The sequence below is a fragment of the Osmia lignaria genome, chromosome 11 (genome assembly GCF_051020975.1).
Source record: "Osmia lignaria lignaria isolate PbOS001 chromosome 11, iyOsmLign1, whole genome shotgun sequence".
Taxonomy (NCBI): Eukaryota; Metazoa; Arthropoda; class Insecta; order Hymenoptera; family Megachilidae; genus Osmia; species Osmia lignaria.
This window is the reverse complement of record NC_135042.1, coordinates 4,816,006-4,839,178: the sequence shown is the minus strand read 5'-3', so window position 1 is coordinate 4,839,178 and position 23,173 is coordinate 4,816,006. Positions and strand designations below refer to the sequence as shown.

The window sequence follows — 23,173 nt, the reverse complement described above, 5'->3', positions numbered from 1 at the left end:
TAAGATTTTTGAGAGTTTTGCTTTTTCTAATGTTCATTGCTTTAGTGTTGCGAGTAAAAGATTCACGGTTTGAGAATCCCCTTTTTTGCATTTTAATTGCATGTCTGTTAAAGATAGCGTTGCGAATGACATTAGCGCGATTGTTTCCCAGTGTTGCGACTTATAAATACGCGATTGCTTTGCATTAGTTTATAGAGTTCCCTGCTAATTAGTGTTGCGGTAATGAATATTCGCGTTTTGCATTAGAGTTGCGATATATGATGAAATGCCCAAAAACGATCCAGTGGAGTTGCCATGGTCCATAAGGCAGCTATGGACCAGCTGCCATGATACAGCTTTGGATTGGCTGTACCCCTTTTTTAGATTAGTGTTGCGTCTTACAAAATTCGGTAGATTTGAGTAGTGTTGCGTTACAGTTCGCGTTTTCTCTTTTTTTCTTTTTTTCAGCTTAGTGTTGCGTATAATGGAGCAGCCTTCACGCGTACGCTTTTGTACATATTATATAATTAATAAAATTAGTGTTGCGAGTAAAAAATTCACGGTTTGAGAATCCCCTTTTCTGCATTTTAATTGCATGTCTGTTAAAGATAGTGTTGCGATAGACATTAGCGCGATTGTTTCCCAGTGTTGCGACTTATAAATACGCGATTGCTTTGCATTAGTTTATATATAGAGTTCCCTGCTAATTAGTGTTGCGGTAATGAATATTCGCGTTTTGCATTAGAAATGCCCCAAAACGATCCAGTGGAGTTGCCATGGTCCTTAAGGCAGCTATGGACCAGCTGCCATGGTACAGCCTTGAATTGACTGTACCCCTTTTTTAGATTAGTGTTGCGTCTTACAAAATTCGGTAGATATGAGTAGTGTTGCGTTACAGTTCGCGTTTTCTCTTTTGTTCTTTTTTTCAGCTTAGCGTTGCGCATAATGGAGCAGCCTTCACGCGTACGCCTTTGTACATATTATATAATTAATGAAATTAGTGTTGCGAATGAATTCGCGATTGTTATTAAATTAGTGGAAGTAACTATGACTCACATTCGGTGGGAATCCATTGCTAGTCAAGGATTCCGCGGCCTAAGACCGTGAACACCATCTCTGGGAGATATACCCATGCATTACTAGGCCTTTGCAGGCGCAGCTTTAGAATATGGCGCATATCCGTATGTTCCATATTGTAAACTGCAGTCCTTTTGTCTATACTATGGGCGTCCGTCAATCTGACACCGTTGGATGCAACGTGTTGGACGGGCGGGTAGCGCTCTTAGCGAAGGGGTGCACTCTGTCCTGGCGTTACGACGTCCAGGCGGGGTGGGTGGTATGTAGCGTCTGGCGTAAGTCTAGGGGGCGTGAAACCCTTCGTTGCCAGCCGATGTTTTGTCATAGTTCAGAATGTTTGCAATTTTACAATTAGTGTTGCGTGTGATTTCGGTTTGTTTTATAGGGTTTGCTTAGGGATTGCTCTTATGGGCAGTCAAACTTTTCTTTTCAGGTTCCCCTGTACCCTCCCTCCCACTGCCCCGCCCTCAGTCTTTTTTCTTCCCTTTTTAAAATTTTGAAAATTTTGAGCATTCGTTTGTTGGAAATACTGTTAAATAATATATGAATTTAATGTTTTCAGGATATTATTAGTTACGATAAAGTGTTAAAGAGAACTTTATTCAAAGTTTTATTTAAAATGGAAATTCATTTTATTTTGTGATGATTGGTGATAAATTATTTCAAGGAAGATTCATTTGAAATATTTTATTAAATTTTAATTCTACTTTATTTAAACAAAAGTAGTGGACAATTGTTGTTCGAGTTGTTTAATTTTAATTTTTGATCGCGATGTTTCGTTTCAAGCTTACGGAGAAGCTAATTAAATTACTTTTATAAATTTTCAAATTCTTTTCCTGAGAAGCAAAGTCCACTCGTGATTTTCTTTTCAGTTTTTCCATTTACAATAAATTTGCATTGAAAGGTGTATTGAATAATATAATGCAATAAAGTCGAGTAGAGTCATGGTTGTACGTATATTGCAGTAAAAGACAGTTGTTTCAGTTAAAATATTGTGTACTATTTGTCGCGAAATGAACGAATATTAAATACAATAAAATGAAATAATTAATGTTCTTAACTCAAATCACTTAACTCAAGTATATATTTTTCTGAATTTTTTTCTCTTTATTTTGGTAGTGAAGTTTGCTTTTAATTCATATTTCGCATCAAATTGATTTTAAATTATGAACAACCACTCTGACTTTTGTAAAATTTTATTGTTACTAATGTATCTTCTTTCCAGCTATTAATTTTTCTTTGTCTTTTTTTGGATTCAATTAATTAGTTTCTGTTACAGAGAAATATCTTTATAGGAAGTGTGAATTAATAATATCGGATAATAGATTGGAAGAAATGTAATTTAAAATCTAGCATCCATAAATGGAATTCAATGCATCCAATTAAGTAAAACGAGGTGAAAATGATTCTTATGAGTGGTAATATTTGAACCGTACTATTTTCAAAAATTGTATTTAATCTTTTTCTGTTTGTTTCAGGCAGGTTGTAAATTTATAATTAAGGCTACATGAGCCTCATTATTTTCTTAAATTATGTTTAATCCTTTTCAGTTTTATTTCAGGAAGTATTCTGGTGAGGACAACAAAATCAACAAATTCATTGGACTTATTTATGTATATGGTCATCAAGATATAATCATCAAACACTGCAGTGTTTAATTAGGAAGCGTTAGATTTAAGCGAATTTTTAGTATAATTACGAGCGCTCGTAGATATAGGTAGCTATTCTTAGTAGTATAAGTATGTCGGAGAAATATGCAATTGCATATTTATTAATTACAGATCTGTAATCAAAATCAAAATTAAAAATTGTTGCGATAGGAATAAAAAGCAAAAATCTACGTAAATATATGTATAGATAAGTAGATAGGTAGGTAGTGAATAAAAACAATACTCCTTTTGTTGTTCGTTTGCACAACAGTCGAAACGTTTTGCAAATGTGCACCAAGAGGATGATGTTATTGAATGAAAGTAAAAATTTGCATAAATGGAGGGTGGATGGGATGAGGTAGGGCGGGTCTCCAGCCGCAGCAACCTCCCCGTGGTGAGACCCGGGCAATCGTTATTATTTGATGGATTATTAATAATTGCATCATTATTTCAATGGTACACTTATTAATTATGCAGCAAATAATACGAGCGAATTGGCTGCGGAATTTATGGTTTTTTTTTCTATTTAATCTCTGTTATATTTTTTTCAGGAACTATGCCTTTGAGATTCTGAAGTTGCAAATACAATTATACCAAATACAGCCCTCTTACCATTTTTATCTCACATACTATATTATCGGTTCAGAATAGAATAAAATAGCAGCGCTATTGAAACGATAGATGCAAAGAACTTATCGGCTGATAGTTACGAGCTAAGTCGGTAATAAAGTAGCTTTATCATAATTCAACTCTACATTATTAGATGGCGTTGACTGAGCGCTCAACGATGACGTCTCAAGATCAGCTTCTTTCCGCTTCCGCTACGTATATGATTTGGTTCACCGAGTATGTGACCACAAACTGAAAAATACCCGGTAAAGAAGTAGGTACTGGATTGATGGTAAAGAACTTTCCAAATTCAGCTGAGATTGTAGTCTAAAAAATCTTAATCGCCGGCAATTATCTTTATAATTAATATCTTTTAAGAATGGATTAGTTAAAAGAGCGTCTATAGGACATAATGTCCATTTATAAATGCTACGCATAAAAAATGAAAATTCTTTCTTATCAGTGCTAAATTTTGCAGTATGAAATGTTCATGTAATTTTATTATTTATTAATTGATGTTTATGCTTAAACTTTAGCATACGACCATAATATTTTCCATCGCGTTGATTATAAATCAATTAAATTGATCGATCTGGTTATCGTTACAAAACATATGTCGCAACGATACCTCAGGGGGTCAGGACCAACGGCTTTGCGAGCGCGGGAAGCTAAAACATTCAATTTAAAGTGAAGAAACATAAGATGGACGTAAATACCCCGAATAGTCGTGGAATTCTTGAAATATAAGGATAAAAAGTACTTCTACGTATGAATTTAAGTTATCTTTGTGATAAATATAATGTTAATTATGAAATATTTATACTTATAAGTGTTGAACTCTAAGCGCTCGCAAATGCCTTGAATAAGTATTGAACTTAACTTTTTTTTTTACGCGTCACAAGATAACTTCGATTAAAATACGTGCGAAAATTTATGCCCCATATCGTTCCATATCTGCAACCGCATATACGGTTGTATCCTTAATTCTATGATTACCAATTTCAGTATAAAATATACATTTAAGAGCGACGAAGAATAACATTGACATTGAAATTGACGTAGCGTACAAGTGGGACGTTATTCTTACCCTCACCGGAACAAACACTCTTTGGCATACGTCGTTTTCGTAACAGAACTTCCTGCATAGTGGGCAGTAACGCTTTTTATTTGTGACTGTGTATGCGTTCATTCTATATGTTCAATTATTTGACGCGTATCTAAATGTAGCGATCGAATTATCCTGAATATTTGATACAATGTTGAACTTACGTTCAATTCGAATAACATTTTAAACAGCTCGAAATATTACAAATTATTTGAAAGCTCGTGAAAAAACGAATGTTCATTGTATACACAAAATATAAAATCTAGAATTATGGATGTCAAAACACATACGTCGCTTCTTTCAGTCGTTCACCGCATGTTTTCTTTATTTTTCATCTCTTTCTCTCAAATCGTTTCATTCGTTCAATCCTTCCAAGTATACTTTTAACATGCAATAATGTACGGTATGAGTAACGATAATATTTGTGATAATCGACTACTAAAGAATATCAAGAGGTCTACAATAACGACCACTAATGTTACATGTAGTTGAACCGATCACAATGGGATTACAAAAAGGTTACGCTTCTTCGACGCACGAGGACCGGTAATTTGTGCATTTAAAAAGTATGAAATTGTTCAGAAAATATACAAGGTACCCAAGGATTCGCTCTTATATTGAAATATATCTGATATAACTTCATTCTATATCCTATGAACATTAGATACACCTGATGTATATTTCTTACAAACATAATCGATTCTCTCCCGCTCTCCTTTTATCTAGTTATTAATTATTCTTACCGATGTAGTCGCGAACAGTAATTCTAGCAGTAACCCATTACCGTGATCGATATGTTGCAGTTATGTATTGGACGATCTCTGCCTGCGTCGATCGAACTGCACGTTCCCTTTTTTCGTTCGAAGGTAATCGACAATCGACGAGGATAATTCGCTTAAACCGTAGGTGATTAGAAAAACAGTACAAATACGAGAAGGTCTTCTAACGATTCGAAGAAGCTGTAACCTTACTCGTCGAAGGAAAACCGAATAGATGGAGGGGAGGATACGTTGTCGAATAATCTTATAAACGATGTAAAAATTCGCGTTGATTTGTGTAATAATAGTTTACGGCTCGAGAGAGGTTCACGTACGCTGTCTTATATCCTTACATAATTATATATATATACCGCTTAATACTTTACGCTTTACTATGAACTAAAGCTATTGCTCGTTTTCTTCAGTCTAACACGCATCGATAGAATTACGCCGATCGTTATCGTCTGTTGGAGAAATTTTTTGCTTCAGTGGCTCGTTCTGATTTCAATGTTTTGTCACCTTTTCTATATCCCTTTTTTACTTCGTATAATAGTTTGCAAAATTAGAATTATAGAGAGAAGGAAAAAGAAAAAGGTAACAATAATTATCAAAATGGTTAATAATGTCTGAAGCTCTTGAATGTTTTCAATGCTTTCGAAACATTGAAACGTTGTTTTAAAACACTATTAACCCTGAAAGCCTGAATATTCTGAACAGTAACCGAAGTAATCTGTATATATTTCACGTGATCAAAGTAGACGAACAATTTAAAATATTTCCATTGTCAGTGTCAACGGACAATCAAATGCAAGGTATTCCGAAGAAAGCATACCGTCGAAATCGGCATCGTAACTCGTCTTTTTCTCTTGCGTTACACACGAGGAAAAGATGTTGAAACCTCTCTTTCAGATGGTCAATGTTACGCTTGATGGTCTGTCTAGTGGGTAACGACGAGTTATCAACAAAAGGCACCAGCTTGTTTTTCTTTAAAAACGATGGACGTCCGTTAGGAAGTTACTTTAAAAAGGATTACAGCAGCTCGACAACGTACAAGTATCAACGATAAGTTCGCTTAACGGGAGCACAGTGTCGGTATTACCTTCGTTGGAACTGTGTTCGCATAGAAAAAAATATAGCCTCACCGTGTATCGATGTTAAAAAAATCTACGCTTTAATCGAGCGTATCTTTTTAGGGAAGAAAAAAGAAAGAAATATGCATCAAGGGTGAGACTCTCAGCCCTGTTGCATACGAGAAAAATGGATAAAGAACCCGAAGCCTGTTTCAAGTACACACAGGCTTCATCGTGGTACACTTTAGTAACAGGTGTATACCTTGTATGTGCATTAGATCATTGTCTTGTCAGCGTATACCTTTCCTTAAGTATAAATCTGTAGCAGTATCAAAATAGTAAAAATGGTGCATATGAAGACCATGAGCACAGGTAGGACCAGAATGAATCTGACCGAGCGGCGTATGCCGCTTGGCTCTTGTCATACAACCTGGTCACCAGATTCTATGGATGAATCGAACAGAGGTCGTTCAGCTTGTGGATCGTTGTTCGCCGACGATGCTGTGCCGCTACCGTTGCTGGAACCTTCTCTTCTCGTCTTGCTAGAGCCAGAGAAGCACAGACATCCGGACTGATTGCGATTCCTCTTCAACGTCGGTTTGTTCTCGCGGTCCCGTTCCGCCAAACATTTTTGGTAATAATCGTAGTCTTTTAAATACCTATTACAGAGAATATATAATTGAACATTTCAAATGTACCAGGGTATATTGAGTGAAAACGCGTACCATACTGGAGGCCACCGATGCTCGTTCAGATACTCCTGGTTCTCCGGATGAAGAAGACGGACACTCCGGGGGGACATCTTACACAGTTTATTGTAATTCACGCACAGATGGTTCATGCACCAATCTGCCAGTTGATCAGCGTTGTGTAACTGCAACCCGGCGATAAATCGTAAATTATTAGACTCGTCGTTTATTGATCAGTCGATGAGTGATCGAAGACTGCGCTGACCTTGCACGGCTCCAGTAGCCTCAAGCAATTCTCCACAGCCTCGTTTCCCTCGTTCTGCGACAGCCTCTCGAGATCTTCGATTACCCTGCTCTCGACCAGGTTAACCAGTCGTTGCAAACAGAGGCGATTCGCCAGTTCAAGTAGATTCAAGCATCTGGCAGAGGAAATTGCTGGCACCTCGTCCGTGTACAGATAGCAGAGCAGTTTGTGGAACGTGTACTCGCGTACTCCAGGAAACACTATCTGTTATTTGAATTTTATTACAATTTACAGGATACGATGAAATGGTAGAGGGGAAAGAGTTTAACTTACCACTTTTGCGCTACTTTCGCGGAAATCGCCAGAGAACATCGCCTTCATAACGTCGCATCGGGCAGTAAGAATCGCCTTGTGGGCTGGCACGCTTCCATCGTCCAACTCGAACACCACATCGGCGAACAGTCCTAAAGAAGTCGTATGTTTAATTGAAAATTCAAGAAATCTCTATTTAATTAACGCTTTACCGTGTTCCAGGCAAATATCTTCAAGTCGCTGCCTCACTACCTGCTTGTACCGATTATTGAGGTCACTGTTGAACTGTTCTCTTGTCTGGATACTTCCAAGTACCATCAGTAACTGCGGAAGCTCCAAGAATTCGGCTGCTTGCCTGATTTCCTGTGACCGAGAAATATGTACAATCACCAGGAATCCCTTCGTCACGCGAGACGGAGATGATCGATATGAATCATTTGGAAGTCCTATTCGATGATCCATGCACCCATGATCGTTACGAATGTTTGTTACATTTATCAGATGATATCCTACGAATACGTCCTTTACCTGGATTCTTCCCTTCTATTACATTTTGATCTAATGGATAAGAGGACATGCTAAAATAACAATAATTGCGACAATGACCTAACCGATCGATTCTCTCCGAATCGATAGAATTCAAAGCTAAATGGCTCTACTAGATGCGTGCGTGTGGTTTGTGTTAATACGTGTCTATATTTTCTTATGTGTTTGTGTATGTGTGCTGGTGTCAGCAAACGTATCTCACATTGTACTAACCAGTAGAAGCCCGATAGGAGCTGTCTGAAAGAATAGAGCCGCGTTAGTTACTGTATACAGCACTGTTAGCATCGGTTAAACTCATTGCTTAAAGAAAGTACATCGATATTACAACAAGACGTTTGATTATTAAGCTCTCCGTAGCTGGTTATTCCTATTCAAGATCAAACTGACGTAACCTGTCGACATAATTAACTTGCTCTCTTTATTCGTTTGCTCATACCGTAACTACACTTGCTATTAAGAAATCGGCGTACGCAACTTGTTACGCCAATTGAAAAAAAAACGCAAAGGATAAGATTTCGCGAGAGTGCTGGACGGGTGTACCTGGCTGCCCGCATAGAAAATCTACCGACGCAACGTACTTGTAGATCATGATACCGTTTATCCAAACTGCCCGTGTAAATGAACTGCAGGCATTGCTGCATTGCCTGTGGCGTGATTAACTTGGACAGCGTCACCACGGTAGTTGGTTGTTGCATTCCGTTCGTATTCTCTGTCTATGATTCAATTGACAAAAATAAAGAATTAAATTTCTGTTAGACGTTCATTAATTCATTCTTCACCGTTACAGGTACCCACCAGGCACACACGGATGTTCTGAAAGGCAGGATGATTGAGTTCCCTGGTCGCACCGTTTGATTTCCTCTGGTTATCCATCGTGGGCAGTACTTGGAAGCTCGAGCGACGCTTCAGTTGTTCCCAAACTCTGCAACGTTCGTTTACGCCCATTGAAAATGCTGATCGTTGCATCGCAACCGGATTTCCGGGCATTAGAAACATCGCTTATTTGTCGGATAAACTTACTTTGTGGGTTTTGATTGATCGATACGTATCAGGCACTCGGTGTCCTCGTTGAAATCACCCACCGTTGCTTCGCCAAATGTACTCACCTTAACAATGTGAAAAAAAAACATATTTTTAAACCCATCCAGGCAACGACTTTCAAAGAGTTTAGATAATTATAACGACTGCTCGACAATACCATGCTGGATTCGCTGGAACTTCTGGGTGTCTGTTCCTGGATCAATTCCGTGGAGAAGAGTCGATGGAACGCCGGCGATGCGGCAGCTAGAAGACACCGATGAGCCGAGAACGTGCAATTACCGGCTATCAAAGTCACGTCGGTGTGAACCGGCTTCGTCCACAATGTCCTCATGTTCTCCTCGTAGGTGCTTACCGCGAGACATACTTCCGGTGGGACTGGTTTCGGTGGACAGAACGGTGCCTAAACGCGATCATAAATATTTCTTTCAATTCGAGACACTGTAGGGGTAACTTATGAAATTTTCAGCTTTCAAGGTACCTGCAGCAAAGGTCTCTGCACCCTCTTCAGGTTCGTCATCCAGAATCGTTGTTGGCGACGAGCGATCAGAGCAGCACGGATCGAGTTCTCGAAGACTTCGTTGACCCCGTAATAGGTGAAGACGCTGGTCTCGTAGTAGCATACACCGAGTTCACGCGCTACGGCGCGAGCCTGATCAGGCATCACCAGATCGCTCTTCCTCGTCGCCCTGAAAACAGCATCGGCCTAGAGTGAAATTGACTCGAAACAGAAGCAGAGAATTCTTGAAAGTCGCGCTGAACTTTGAGGATCCCTCGAGAGCCCAACGTTATATGTCAAGGTTCTATTAATCCCGTTCTTTAATGTTGCCATCCAACCGGGAATTCGATATCTCGATGGTTAAAGGCGTTCGAAATGTCGTACTCCGCGTCGATGATCTTCAGAAAAAGGAAAATTTTCATCCGATAAGAGGTGGAAAAAGTAGCGACCGATTGGAAAGGCACGCGGAGCCAGCGAAATCAATACTTTGACACAGTTTGCCAAAGAGGCCATCGGTGAAGAAGCATCGATGCATTTGAACGAGCCATCGTATAGGATGGAAAATAAATCAATCTCAAAAGGGGTGTGTTGCTTCTAAATACGGAAGAAAAAGCTAGCTAAATATAGCCAGCCGGATAACATACCTCACGAATGGACTGCGATCTCGAAAATAGCTGAGATAAGTTTCGTCTCGATACATGTACCGCAGGTCGTTCTTGCATCCCACCAGCAATACCGGTGTCTGAGGGCAGAATCTTCTTATCTCCGGATACCACATCGCTTTGCAGTTCCGCAGGGAAACGGGATTCGTTATGGAGAAACATAGCAACACTACGTCTGATCTGTATAAATAGAGTTGAACGTTTTAACCTCGTGAAGAAATCTAACGAAGGTTGCACGTTGGTGGACGAGTAAGATTACCTTCCGTATGCGAAACGTCGGTCCTTCTCGTGGTCGCCAAACGTATCCCAGAGACGAAGAGAAACGTTCACGTTGTCGACTACCTCCCAGGATCGTTCTAAGACCTGGTAAACGAATGCAGGACATTGTTTTCTATCCCATTTCTTTAATATGGTATATTAAATAAAAATGCCATTTTCATTTGCACGAATAGCAGTCTAATTATATATGCTCTAACGTGCTCTAGACAGTTGTGGAAAAAGAACTTACATCCTTGTAGATTCTATACTGGTCGATGGCCCAGACGGTGGGCACGTGAGTCGTCAACAGTTGCGAGAGAGACACGTGTTTGTTGCAGGCTCTCGCGCAGATCAGTCTGGTCTTTCCAACTGCGGTGTCGCCCACGACCACGCACTTGACCAGTTCCTGATGCGGCTGCTCATTGTCCATCACCGACAATCTCCCCTGTTCATCCAATATAACCTTTCACGTGCCAGCTCGTCTGTACACGCGGCTACCACCGATACTAGCACTGTCGTACCTCCAGCTAAACGGCACGTCCACCACATCCGATCTTCACTGTGCACCGATCTCGGTATCGGTTCGCTCTACGATCCTGGAACGAAAATAACGAAAATTCGAAAACGTACCCCGAGTGAGCCGTTGCCTGTATGCACGCGATGCCCTTGGTGAAATTCTAGAAACGATTTAATCATTGCTGGAATAGCAACTGGATAGAAAAATATCGCGCCGACACGTGGGAGGAATGGTATGTCCTTACGTGATGGCCTAATAAGCGGGTCGCGTCGCGTGACCGATGAAATTTTGTGATATATTTTATGCGGCGAATGCGTTCGATTTTGCGTCTATGTGCTTTACCATTTGTAAACGGTACTTTATCACTGTTACAAGTATTTGCATAATTGCCAGGGCGAACCTGGCCCCCTCCAAAATGCGGATTGATTCTCCCTACTCTTCAGCAATGATCGGAATTGGTATCAGGAAAATTGTATCTTTCAAAGAAATTAAGCGATGCTGTATTGGGGCCAGTATTCGAAACAGAAGGACATAATGGAGCACACACGTGGGGACGGGATGTTTCTGGATACGATCACGAGGAATGGATATTTTAAGCTTAACTGTGCAGACGTTCAGGCAGTGTGCATATACATACATATATACGCAGAATGCCTATTGATTTGACCCCGTAAGCGCCTTCTCTATATTTAGTATCGAACCTTCGCAACTTCAACCTCAACCTCTGTATCACCTTAACCCTGAACGAAGGCATGGACACAACCCATTCCTCTCGCGACCAGCTTTCACCACGGGATGAGACTACCGTTGTTGAGATTCGCCGCTTTTAACCGAACTTCGAGCCTTCGATTACACCGGTTTGCACCGATTTTCACTGAAACTCATCGCTGTCTATTTATATCGAGGCCGAAAGTTTGACATTTCTACGACGACTCGAGCGAATTAACTAAACGTTGCTTTCTAAGATTCTTCATTGAGAAGAATGTTGAATATCAATTTTGAAGAAAATAATCTTTATAATATATTTTCCAGATTTCATCGAACATGGTTTAGAACTGCACCCATCGTTTGCACGATACCGTTGACGTATATTTTATCTTCATGAACGCTATAAAAAGCCGTATTTCAAACGGACACGTCGATAATCGGTGCTTGCTAGGTGACAATATCTATAGGTGTATGCAGAACAATCAGTGAGTCACTGAAAACCTTCGCTCGATACATAGCACCGTATTCTTGGAAAAGGTCTGTGAATGAATCCGTTCCAACAATAAGAATCCTCGTATCAATCAACGCGGCAAAATCGATCAGAGCGGACAATGAAGTAATAGGAATCTTTGGCTGACGGTAGTGTCTGGTCGCAGAGAAATTTCAAACACCTCGTGAATCTTGCTTACATGAAAAATTGCATAGAAACAATTTCAAAATACTCAGTTTATTTTAAATCTTACTTTTCAGCTGAACAGCAGAGAGTGTTAAATATACTTGAGAAGAAGCAATGTCCAACAACGGAACGACCAATTTTAGCTAAACTATCGAACGATCACTCTAGCTTGCGTTTCAGAAAGTTTTTAAAAAATGTTTCCAATCCACAGGAAAAATGAAAGTAAACTCCTTGTTGAATTGATAAGCGGTATGACCGTCAAACGCATTATTGCTTATGCAATTGATCAGAAATTTAGTATGATTGGATGGTAAGAAAAATGTATAGCAATTGCATTAATAACACGTTGACTGTCGTAAGACTTTTTGTTAAAGTATGACAGACAACGTATTAACGACTGTCACTACATGGTCATTTCTATTGTGACAGTCAACTATGATAATTGCCGACTTCGGACAAGGTCTTATTGATTCCTGACACTTGACGATTACGTGGTTCAACGAAATTACCGTTGTTTAGTGTCCACCAGGTTGGAAAGTGAGCAACGATTCAGAAAAAAGGAGAGCACGCTCGATGGCGCTGCACTTGAACTTATCGCACGATCGTTAAACGTTCAATATCGATGGGAAACGTAACTTATAATAGGCTATTCGATCGGACGTATTTTTACGATCAATTTACGATTGAAATTACCATCCGTCGTTTGTATCTAAAGAAAAAGTAGATTTATCGTTGTTTGATTATTCGAGCAACCGATACTCCAATTTATTTTCAACGATGTAATTGAATATTCATTCCACTTCCATTTCTTACACTGGAATCTTGAAACGAGAGTAGATTGGCATAGTGTATATTACGCTCTTACAGCAACGTCCTCTAATTTTCGTTCATTTAATTTTCTAGGGCAACCCGAGTTAACTCTGATCCCAATTCATTCACAAGGAGAAGCACTTCGGATATTATGCACCAAGTTTGAATGAAACTCAGCAATCGGATCAAGCTTGAAAAGGTTGGAAATGATCTTATGGAAAGGTGATTAAACCGGATGGTTTAAGAAAACGTGTTCAACCGTCGAGAATGATGCTTCGTTTACTTGATAGATGAAAGATAGCATTAGTGGCTCATCGTTTATGGCGAAGAAAAATTGCAGGGCAGAACGCGGTGACGAGTTCTTGAATTAATGACTCAAAGAGGCGCGAACGATGCGACGGTAATTGCGTTTCTCCCGCTGACGAGGGGTGCAACGCAGAGAAAACAAATTACTCTCTCATTGCTGCTTCCTGCTGCCTATTTGGGACTGACTGAGTTTATTTTTTCACACTGTTATTCATTTCAATGCAATGAATTCTAACTTCAATCTCTCACAAGATTAGCTAACTTATTTATAACTCGTTAAAAAGCTGACGACCTTATATTTTTATACAGAAAAGAAACTGAAAATGTTCTAATCAAGTCTGTTCGCTCGTATTCGACTGGAAAACACCGAACGCATAATCTTGTTTTTGCATCAGAAGGCTTCCTTAAATACATACATCATTATTACCGAGCCTCGCTTTTAAACCAACATTTAGGTAAGGTATACTCAAAACAATTATTTTTTCCTCGATACACATTATGAATTATTACTCGTTTGACAGGTGTCACGGTGGGTTGATTAATTTAGTCACGAAACGACCAGTGTAGAAATGAACCAACCCATAATGGTGACACTAATTAGTTTTTTTATCGATTTTAGAACAGACGAGCTGGTCGACCAAAAAATTTACAGACGCGTGTTGCGTGCGGAAGGTGGTCCGTTGACGCATTGCAGAATAGGAACGGTAGGGAGGTGAGCGAAACGGGTAAAAAGGGTAGAGGAGAGCAAAAGAAAGATGCAAAAAGTAGCTAGAGATGGTGACGCTTTTTTAGCCGAATAAGAAACGCAAGTTGGTCCGTGGGTTTAGTAAATCAATTTCGTCGAAGGACGATCCAAGTCCGAGCATTGCGACGGGGTCAACGAGCCGCACGGCGGCCGCATTAATTAAGTAAACGCTGCTCCTATTGCCGACCTTTTTCAACGGTTAATCGCGAATGGTACTAGCGGGTAAGCGTACACTATTGTTCCGTCTCTTGAAACTAGACCCTGAAACTGCATACTTCAATCAGTCAGGGATTAATTAACCGATCGGTTAACCGGATATGCTCGCTGCAGGTGTCCAGAATTAACGCAGCACGTGCGGCTTCGATCAAGATACCCTCATCGCTCCTTTCGTCGAATGACGAAACAAATGGAGATGGACACAAAGAGTTAAGATGCACTAAAGAAAATAAGCACGTGATCGCGCGAGGCGCATTATTCGCGTCAGGGACAGGCGTTAGTTGCGCGTAACGCGATCTCTTACATAATTTCAAACGATAAACCGGGTTTGCGGTGAACAATTGACGTTGCGTGACAAAACGAAGCACTGACAGGTAATCCTAACGAAACACCGTTCGTTAGAAGCAACAGTGAACGATCGTCGCTCGAATGGTTGCGTCGAATACTGTATCTGCGTGCGCTTTGCGTTGTTGCGTTCAATCGACCATTTACCGGAAGACTGACGTGTCCTATGGGTGAACGATTCACAAAGTTGGCAGTACTCCGTCGCTTCTTGTCGCACCGGCTCGTCACACCGACGTTTCGTCGACGATTGCCACTGAATCGAGGAAAGGCAGCCTGGTGCCGGTCGCTAACGATCACGCTGAAGCGCGAGAACACGCGACAGCCTGGACGACGATCGAGCGCATCCGCGATGTATCGGTTACACGTAGATCAGGATAGTCTTTTTTCGATGCACAAAATCACGCTTGTTCACACTGGTTGCGGTTCAATCGAAGAACGACGTGCTGATTTAGCAGGGACGGTCCATGAATTATCAGTGTACTCCGTTGTTAATCGGTCCAACGAAACGCGATAACGATGACACTGTCTGACGAGGATACAGTTTGATAATGGATTGCTTTCACCGTTGACTTTCCTTTTCTCTTTCAGTTCCTATCGTCTTTCGGATCGTGACAATGGACTACAGAAGCTGCAGCGGCACGCTGCACACCCAGAACGCACCACGCAAGTTCCAGCTGACGTCCTGGCGAATCGAAGAAGTGGGGAGGGGCATACCAGCGCGGGGAACGGAGCAGCCGAGCGTGGTGGATAGCCCTCATGGATTTAGATCGGCCCTCGTCGTGCTCGTCGCTCGACAGTTCGCGCAATACTCCGTCACGTATCCACCTTTTTCTTTCTATCCTGACCCGTCAGACACAGGCTCTTCTTTTCAGGTCACTCGCCCCTTTATCATCATCTGTCACCATGAAACGTGTCCGGAGCTGTGTATACGCCAGGGAAGAATAGAATTGTCCACCAGACTTCAGGATCTTCGTGGACGTTGACGAAGATTCGAGCAAAGAATCCGCGCACCACTCGTCAATGGTAGTTTGCTGAGCGTCGACCCAGCTCTGGTACGTCGATCGAAAGCGTCGCGGCGAAACCAGACCACGTTAAGCCGCCTAGAAACGCGTCTCGTCGCCGTGACGGCGCACGTGTGCTGCGGGTTCAGCGCAAACAGAGACAAGTTCGCGAAGCTGCTTAATCCTCATCGACCAACCCGTTCCTCCTGGTTGCTTGGAAATCACCTCAAAGGAGGAGGAGAGTTCAGCTATCGAAATGGAGGGGTATAGGGGTTAGATGAAGAAAGAACAATGTGTAGTCGACCAACCACGCGACACTGAATGAACTCGTCTCTGACCCCGACACGTCCTGCTTCGTTCTGAAACCCCAACTCCACCACCCTGTACCGTATTCGTCCCCTCTGCTAGGTCTACTTTATCATCAGTTTCTTTCATGACGATTCGAATCGACTTTAGTTTAGAATTCATGGAATGTTTTCTAGAGGTCTGAATTTTAAAATTACACCCCTTATTGAACTTCTGACTCTTGTGAATGTTCCACTGTTTGAATATATGGAATACACCCTTGTAGAAGTCGATGCTGTTATTACGAATTAATCAAGTCGGCCTCCTTTTCTTTCTTTTGTCTTTGAAAGAAACGTGGCCTAAAACTATGCCGAGTATAAAGAACAGAATGGAGGTGTGTTCAGAAAGAAAATTGACTCATTTTTAAGATTATTCGTTATAACTGTAGATTAGAGATGTAGGAAGGTGGACGACCTCGAGTTTTTGTTCGTTCATAAAGATGATAGGAATTCGATAAGGGGGATATCCAGTCGGTGATTAAGGAAAATAGAAGCCGAGACGGGGAAATAAAAGGCGTCGGGATGCCGCGTTCGTCCGACACGCGCATGCTAGCCCCGTAGTGACGTCAGGGGGCGAAAAATCAATCCACCCTGCCGTCGTACTGTACAGTGCGGCAGGACAGGGACATTGTATATCTGGCCAGCACGGTCACCGTCATTGAATTAGTCGAATTAATTGCAGTTTGCGTAATCGATCGCACTACGGTTCATTTTCTTTCAACGGACAATTTTATTTGCCATTTGATTCCATTCAATTTTAATGGCATCTAAAGTTCGAATCACTTTCAAGAGTATAGGAAATGGTCGATAAAAGTTAAATTATGGTTGATGGGTCAGGAAGTTATACCCAGTTGAGAATCGTTAAACGTGTGTAATATTTGCTCGGAATCGGTATATTGTCCAGATTTAAATATCATGAATGGTTGAAGTTGCTTGAACCGAGAAAACGGACGAAGTGGACGACCCAGTTAGATTTCTTTAAATTCCTAAGATTTTCTGATAAGTGTATCAAAAAGTTAGTATTTTGGGGAATTTAGGCGAAGCAGGACAACAATTTGCAAAGACGAATTTATTTAGGAATGTAAATTTCGATATTTTATTTTTATAAGTCTTATAAAAATATTGCACGAGTGGATATTTATTGTAAAGCGATCGCTCCGCGGTTCATTCAAACGGTAGTCTGTAATCGATCAATTAATCGTCTGTTCCAGCTCGTTAAGAACCCGTACGCCCGTATAATTGGCATAATGCTTACGTAATGCAAGGCCCTCGTTCATGAAGGCTCGATTCACGCGCATAAAAATACCGTTTCGATGAATTCTATATTACGCGGGTAAATAATTGTCCCATTGCTTTATCGATCGTTCCCGACCCCCCACGACGTTTTATTTCGTCTCGAATTATCACTTGGTTTACGCAGTAGCTAAACAAGATCTCTAAAGCTGTTAACACTGCAAGTAAATGAATCGCGAACATGCTTTCGGTCAATGATTAATAGAATCTTAGAAGCTTTGAAAGCTAAACAGTATGCGATGGTTAATGTTAATTAATTAGAAATAATTAAGCGGTTACCTGTTAACTGGGCGTTTCACTGTTCTTCGCAGAAAAATACGCGGTTTTCTGGTCTCTTTCGCAAATCACGCTACACCTTCGCATGATAACTGTTTTTTATGTCTCGTCAAATGTCACCGAGTATTTTATCAATACGTTAGAAGGCTGACACTCGTAAATCACGAGCAAACAATCGCGCTTATAACGAACAGAGCCAAAAAGAATTTCTGCATTGCTGTTGTCCCATGACACGACTTGGGTCATCATTAGCTTATCAAGTCTGTTAAACGAACACGAAAGAAGATGTACTTACGTACGCCGAACGAGGCGGTCTTAAGCTTATGGAAGTAGTCGGGCAATGCAATTGCTAAGTGTAATAGTTTAGATCGTGTATAGGCTGATAAACGAACGCAGCAATTTGCTGCACGTTACTTGCTTTAACTCGCAATCAGTCTGGACTGAGGTACAGTGTTGGCGATTATTAATTGTGATTAACGGTTACAATTGAAATGTTTGATTATCAATAGTAATTAACAAAAATTATTATAGGACGATATAAGGGCAATAAGGACAATATAGGACAATACATTGCAATTGGAAAAATATGTTAGAATATCTTTAACAACATCAAACAATATAATGGATTAGAGTTACACAAACATTTATTGTACTTTCTACAAAATATTACAATATGGAACAGCTTTGATGCGACGCGTTAGATCGTTAGATTAGATAATTGTAGCTTTCATTCAGCGAAATTACCCTGGATGATGCTTGCCTGTGGATTTGGAACTGTTCCGTGGCGCTATCTAGGGGCGGACTTCGCAAAATGTTGTCGGTTATCGCAAAGTTAGAAAGATCCAAGATAATTGTACATTTATATCCCAGAGAAAAAAACAGAAGATTCTTATTTAATAAGAATTCTCTATTTATTTAATCGATGTTTAATTGTCTGAAGGAACCTTGCAATCCTTCCAGTTCAATCAGCAGCCTTGATTTAGATTTAGGAAGTCTCGCGTTTTCGTTTGTTCGACTGATCTTCTCTTCACGAAGGAACCAATCTCTGTTCTTCTCAATTTTCTTCTTCCATGCGTCTGAAAATAATATTTATGAATTAGACACTATGCAACAGAGGTTTAATTTCGTGTAAAGGGTGTAAGAAGAAACCATTCAGCTGATCAAAGGTGCCTGCATGACCACCCCATTCGTTTGGCAGGATCTCTTTGTCCATGTAAGGATACAACTCCTCTCCACCACCAGTATGGACGCGAAACTTAAAAATAATGATAGACCATGAAATTGAATAAAAAAATTCAGTTTGAAGAACTAAATATAAGTACCTTTTGAACGAGTCGTTCCTTGAGCAAGGGGTAAAATATGTTAAGAATATTCTCTATAAACGCAGGTGCATGGAGGAAGTGAACTCTGTGAAGACGCAGTGGCATGCTATCCTGTACCGCCAGCATCGATTTCCTCACGATACTCTGCGTTGGACTGCATTTCGTGAAGTGGACCACGCTGAATCCCTGAAGAGATCATTTGTAAATACAACTGTACGATTAAAAGTAGAATTTCAATTTCAAGAGATCGATACTTGGAGATCGATGACCATGATGTTCGACAGACACCGTTCTTCCATCAAACGTGCATCTAAGACCATAAGAATTCTTCTGGAGATGGCCTGAATAGAGAACTTCTCTATCGCGGTGTTTCGCAGTCGTAAAACGCTCACACGATGACCATCCTTTGTCAACGACGGTAAAACGAAGTAATGTCTGTTGATACATCAAAAGAAACCATACCTTAAAATCTACAAGCGTATTAGAGGTGTCAAACACGGTAAAAGTTACGCTAATTACATTGCTTCGCAACATTCCTGGATCTCCTGTGAAAAAGGATCACGGATCGCGAAGAACTCCGGTATTGCTGTACGAACGCTGAAGTATCTTTCTAAAATCAATTTGCATCGTTCCAAACTGTTTTTACAACCGAAGAGGAATCTCTCCAGCCTAACGTCATCTGAAAACGAACGGACATGCTTGATCATCCGAAGAATAATCGTGAAATTCTATAGGAATTCATTTGTTTAAGAGTAACTATTGTATTCTTAATCTTAATATACAAAGGAATTTTAGAAAATTATACCCATGTGATTAGGCAGATGAGGTTGTTTCGCGAGCCAGCCGCGTATCGCGGCGATATCGCGTTTCCTCATTTCCGGCTCGGTCGGAACTTCCTCGTTTATGCGTTTCTGTTGCTCGACCGTCGGTGGTAACAGTGTCATTCTGCGCTGCAAAGGTAAATTTCCTTTTTTTAACCGGAACTGAGATCCTTGGAAACATTGGCAACACTTGCGAAAGAACTGAGCGTAGGTACTCTTCTTTCTCAGAAGATTATCAGTTTCAAACGTAGATACGATGCTCGAACGAAGGAAATAATATCAAATATTGACACTAGTTACGCATCGTTTTTCGTTCGAGGAACTTGTCTCTGCCAACGATGTGCGAAATTCGAGATCTCTTCCATTTTTCTTGTAATATTATGTCTGTAATTCTATCTTCTAAACGTTTCTAAAACCTTTTATATCCTCCAAGAGTTTTAAAAAGATCAAGAATTTTGCGAGAGTTTTATAGGTTCTTGAGATTGAAGATTATAGAAAATTCATAGTTTTAAGATAATCGAGCGCTAATCTGTAATCATAATCATCCATGCATACGATTTATCGGTGTCGTGCTTCCGGAATTCAGTTCTGTGACCTTAGACAAGTACCATTTACGCGTAAATCATCAGAAGCCCGAAGGTGAAACGATTTTTTTCCATTTGTAAAAGAGCGAACACCACGGTGAAAAAGAAGATTCTACGTGAACAGAATTCTACGATGATTATGTATTGCATCACCGTTGAATCCTGGGTGCAGGCGTTTTCTGTATGTCGATCGGAGAAAGCTTGTTTTCGGCCGAACATCATTCGGTGTTATACGTGATCGCAATTGATTAGATTCGGTGTGAACATTGAGAAAATCGCCGTTCGAAAGGAGAAAGTGTGATAAATGTAAACAATGGAAATCGTAGGTGCCTTTTCGACTGACAAATTCAATTCGAAATCTTCCTGGTCTTCTTTGTTTAGTATTCAAAACTACCGCTCGTACATTGAAAGTAGATTCTACTGAAAATTAGAAAATTTTAAGAAGTTTTATATTTTAATAGTATTTTGTCTCCAAATGAAAAGTCTTTTTTTAAATATGAATAGTATAGCAGTAAGTTCAATGACTTAATTACCATATTTGTACTCTTAATTCTGGAAACTGTACAGGTTTCTAATTGGGAATCGATGGAACGTGTTGGAATTTGAAATTCTAAGCATCTACTTGTTTTAATTAAAAACTCTAGGAAATGAGAGTTTGAACTTGAACATTTAGTATTTGCACTTACAAAAAAGAGATGTTAATCGTTTATATCATGAAATACAAAGATGATTTGGCCTTCTATAGACTTTACCTGCTAATTTCACATGATCTTGTTATTGTTTATTAAATGAGAACAACAAATTTTTTTCCAAAATATCAATTCACATTTTTCATATAACTTGAAAATTAATAGTAATTAAATTGTATTCTTATTATATGTTGTATTTTTATTTTTATATTATACATTTACCTCTTCTAGATGACAGATGATTCAACACTGAACTTCAAAAGAAAAAAAAATCACAAGTCTAGATTTTTGGATAAAAAAATTCTTCCAAAAACGTTGTGTGCAACGCATGGAGGCCAACGTTAAACTGCAACATCAACTCTGAGCAAAGGATTCTCTTGGTGTGGTCTAAGTACACACTGTTCCCCACTATTGAGAACCTGAAGACCACTGTAATGGCGTTATCCAAGTAGAAAACTTGCCAGATACGTTCAATATTTTTTATTTTTGTTAGAAAAGGGTTATACCGCTCAGTAACTATAAATTGCAAATTAATATTATTACAGAAAAACAGATTTCATTTTTAACACAAAGTGTGCTCCTTTTAAATCTAGTACTTGAAAATGTAAACCTAATATTTTACTAAAGATCCATCGTATTCAGTTTGTAATTTTCATTCAAATTATTCTTCAAGCACTGCTTCATACACAGTTACGGATTCAGGCTCAGACTTTTCTTCAAGGATCTGTTGAACTTTCTTCTCATCAGTATGGTGTTTAGGGTTCATCTCTCTAATTGCCATCCTCGTGGCAGATAAATTCACGTCGTTGTCTAAAATTTGTACAATCTTTTGGACAGTCGAGTATTCCATCACAACAGCTGATCTTGCTTCATTGGCTGTTTGAGAAGCCTCTGACATTCTTGTCTTCTCTTCGAGATCTCTACTTCCATATCTAAAATTCGGAAAGATCAATAAATAAAGCCTTAACACTATTTCATTGTAATTTTTACATGGAAGACACTTCTTCACCGCTGGATATCCTTTCCTGAAGCAGATACTTCATGTTCGACTTTGATTTCTGTTTCGAGTTTCTCTTCGAGCTCTTACTATCTCTATAAATAGTGGAACTAGATCTACGATCACTTCCATTCACAATACTATCTTGTCTATCACTTCCATTCACTGTACTATCTTGTCTCCCATTCCCATTTTTCTTCGACGATCTTCCGGGACAGGTTGTTTTCATCCTCGACAAGTCGTGTCTCATTGAATCCTTTTTGAAACAACATCGATGATTCCGATATTGCCACCTGTCGAGTATCGATTCAGTGCTGAACAGAACGAGGCTGAGATCATTTTGATAATATTGATTACCATAACGCGCAGGTTGTCACTGTTGAGCTGAACATGAAGATACAGTTCAATACTGTTAGCACGATTAGAGGTTCGAGCATGATAAGCGTTTCGATGTTCCTAATGACGGTAACGATGTCGAAATCATGAATTTGGATTCATGGTCTGTCAAACGATATTCATCGACGACGACGCGTCTGCGCTCGTGAAATAAATGACGAATCGGTCGAACCAATTAAAAATCATTCTAATTTTTCTAGAAATCTTTTCTATATTCCATGAAAATCTTACGTTAGACATTCTAACATAGCTGCACACCATGGTACCCCATGATCGATACCGGCTACCCTAACGAACCACAGGCAAATATTATCTCAAAAGGATCACAGCAATTTGTCCCAGATCCCAAACGTCCTTTCCCTATTCATAATGGTTGCATATTTTGCAGGTAACAGTGGTGTCAGAAGGGAAACAGGAAGAAGCATGCGAGCGAAAACGTGTACAGATCACCATAGCTGTCGACAGGGGAAGCAAGTCGGTTAAACAACCCCGCAGAGACGTATACCTTCTCTCTCCAGGGGTTCTCCCTTTAGGAAAGACAGAAAGATAGCACAAAAGCTACGTGACCACAATATAAAAAGGAAATCTCGACGCATCTGTGTGATATAACGATGATATTACGTCCCGTGAAT

General features: G+C 40.0%; 3 protein-coding genes across 8 annotated transcripts; all 3 read right to left on the bottom strand.

Annotated features, from left to right (window-relative positions):
- Positions 1 to 4,474: 4,474 nt before the first annotated feature.
- Positions 4,475 to 18,058, bottom strand: RhoBTB (Rho-related BTB domain containing). 6 transcript variants are annotated; one of them, XM_034324069.2, is made up of 15 exons: positions 17,736 to 18,058; positions 10,746 to 11,091; positions 10,497 to 10,600; positions 10,220 to 10,417; positions 9,558 to 9,765; positions 9,237 to 9,479; positions 9,059 to 9,144; positions 8,834 to 8,960; positions 8,617 to 8,751; positions 8,252 to 8,275; positions 7,705 to 7,855; positions 7,514 to 7,644; positions 7,202 to 7,444; positions 6,973 to 7,121; positions 4,475 to 6,906 (listed from the first exon to the last, which is right to left on the bottom strand). In XM_034324069.2, the coding sequence occupies exons 2-15, from the start codon at positions 10,923 to 10,925 to the stop codon at positions 6,669 to 6,671; spliced, it is 2,217 nt and encodes a 738-aa protein (XP_034179960.1). In that variant the 5' UTR covers positions 10,926 to 11,091; positions 17,736 to 18,058; the 3' UTR covers positions 4,475 to 6,668. The 6 variants fall into 6 exon arrangements, with proteins under 6 accessions (XP_034179960.1, XP_034179954.1, XP_034179956.1 ...); XM_034324063.2 differs by lacking the exon at positions 17,736 to 18,058 and adding an exon at positions 14,966 to 16,067; XM_034324065.2 differs by lacking the exon at positions 17,736 to 18,058 and adding an exon at positions 14,778 to 14,953.
- Positions 18,059 to 18,389: 331 nt separating this feature from the next.
- On the bottom strand, positions 18,390 to 21,489 carry LOC117604208 (alpha-tocopherol transfer protein-like). The gene is made up of 7 exons (XM_034324072.2): positions 21,371 to 21,489; positions 19,860 to 20,004; positions 19,574 to 19,733; positions 19,309 to 19,489; positions 19,055 to 19,240; positions 18,882 to 18,987; positions 18,390 to 18,808 (listed from the first exon to the last, which is right to left on the bottom strand). The coding sequence occupies exons 2-7, from the start codon at positions 19,996 to 19,998 to the stop codon at positions 18,648 to 18,650; spliced, it is 933 nt and encodes a 310-aa protein (XP_034179963.2). The 5' UTR covers positions 19,999 to 20,004; positions 21,371 to 21,489; the 3' UTR covers positions 18,390 to 18,647.
- A 12-nt stretch (positions 21,490 to 21,501) lies between these two features.
- On the bottom strand, positions 21,502 to 22,696 carry LOC117604213 (uncharacterized). The gene is made up of 3 exons (XM_034324078.2): positions 22,503 to 22,696; positions 22,139 to 22,438; positions 21,502 to 22,080 (listed from the first exon to the last, which is right to left on the bottom strand). Exons 1-3 carry the CDS (start codon positions 22,580 to 22,582, stop codon positions 21,810 to 21,812), a joined length of 651 nt encoding a protein of 216 aa, XP_034179969.2. The 5' UTR covers positions 22,583 to 22,696; the 3' UTR covers positions 21,502 to 21,809.
- Positions 22,697 to 23,173: the final 477 nt, after the last annotated feature.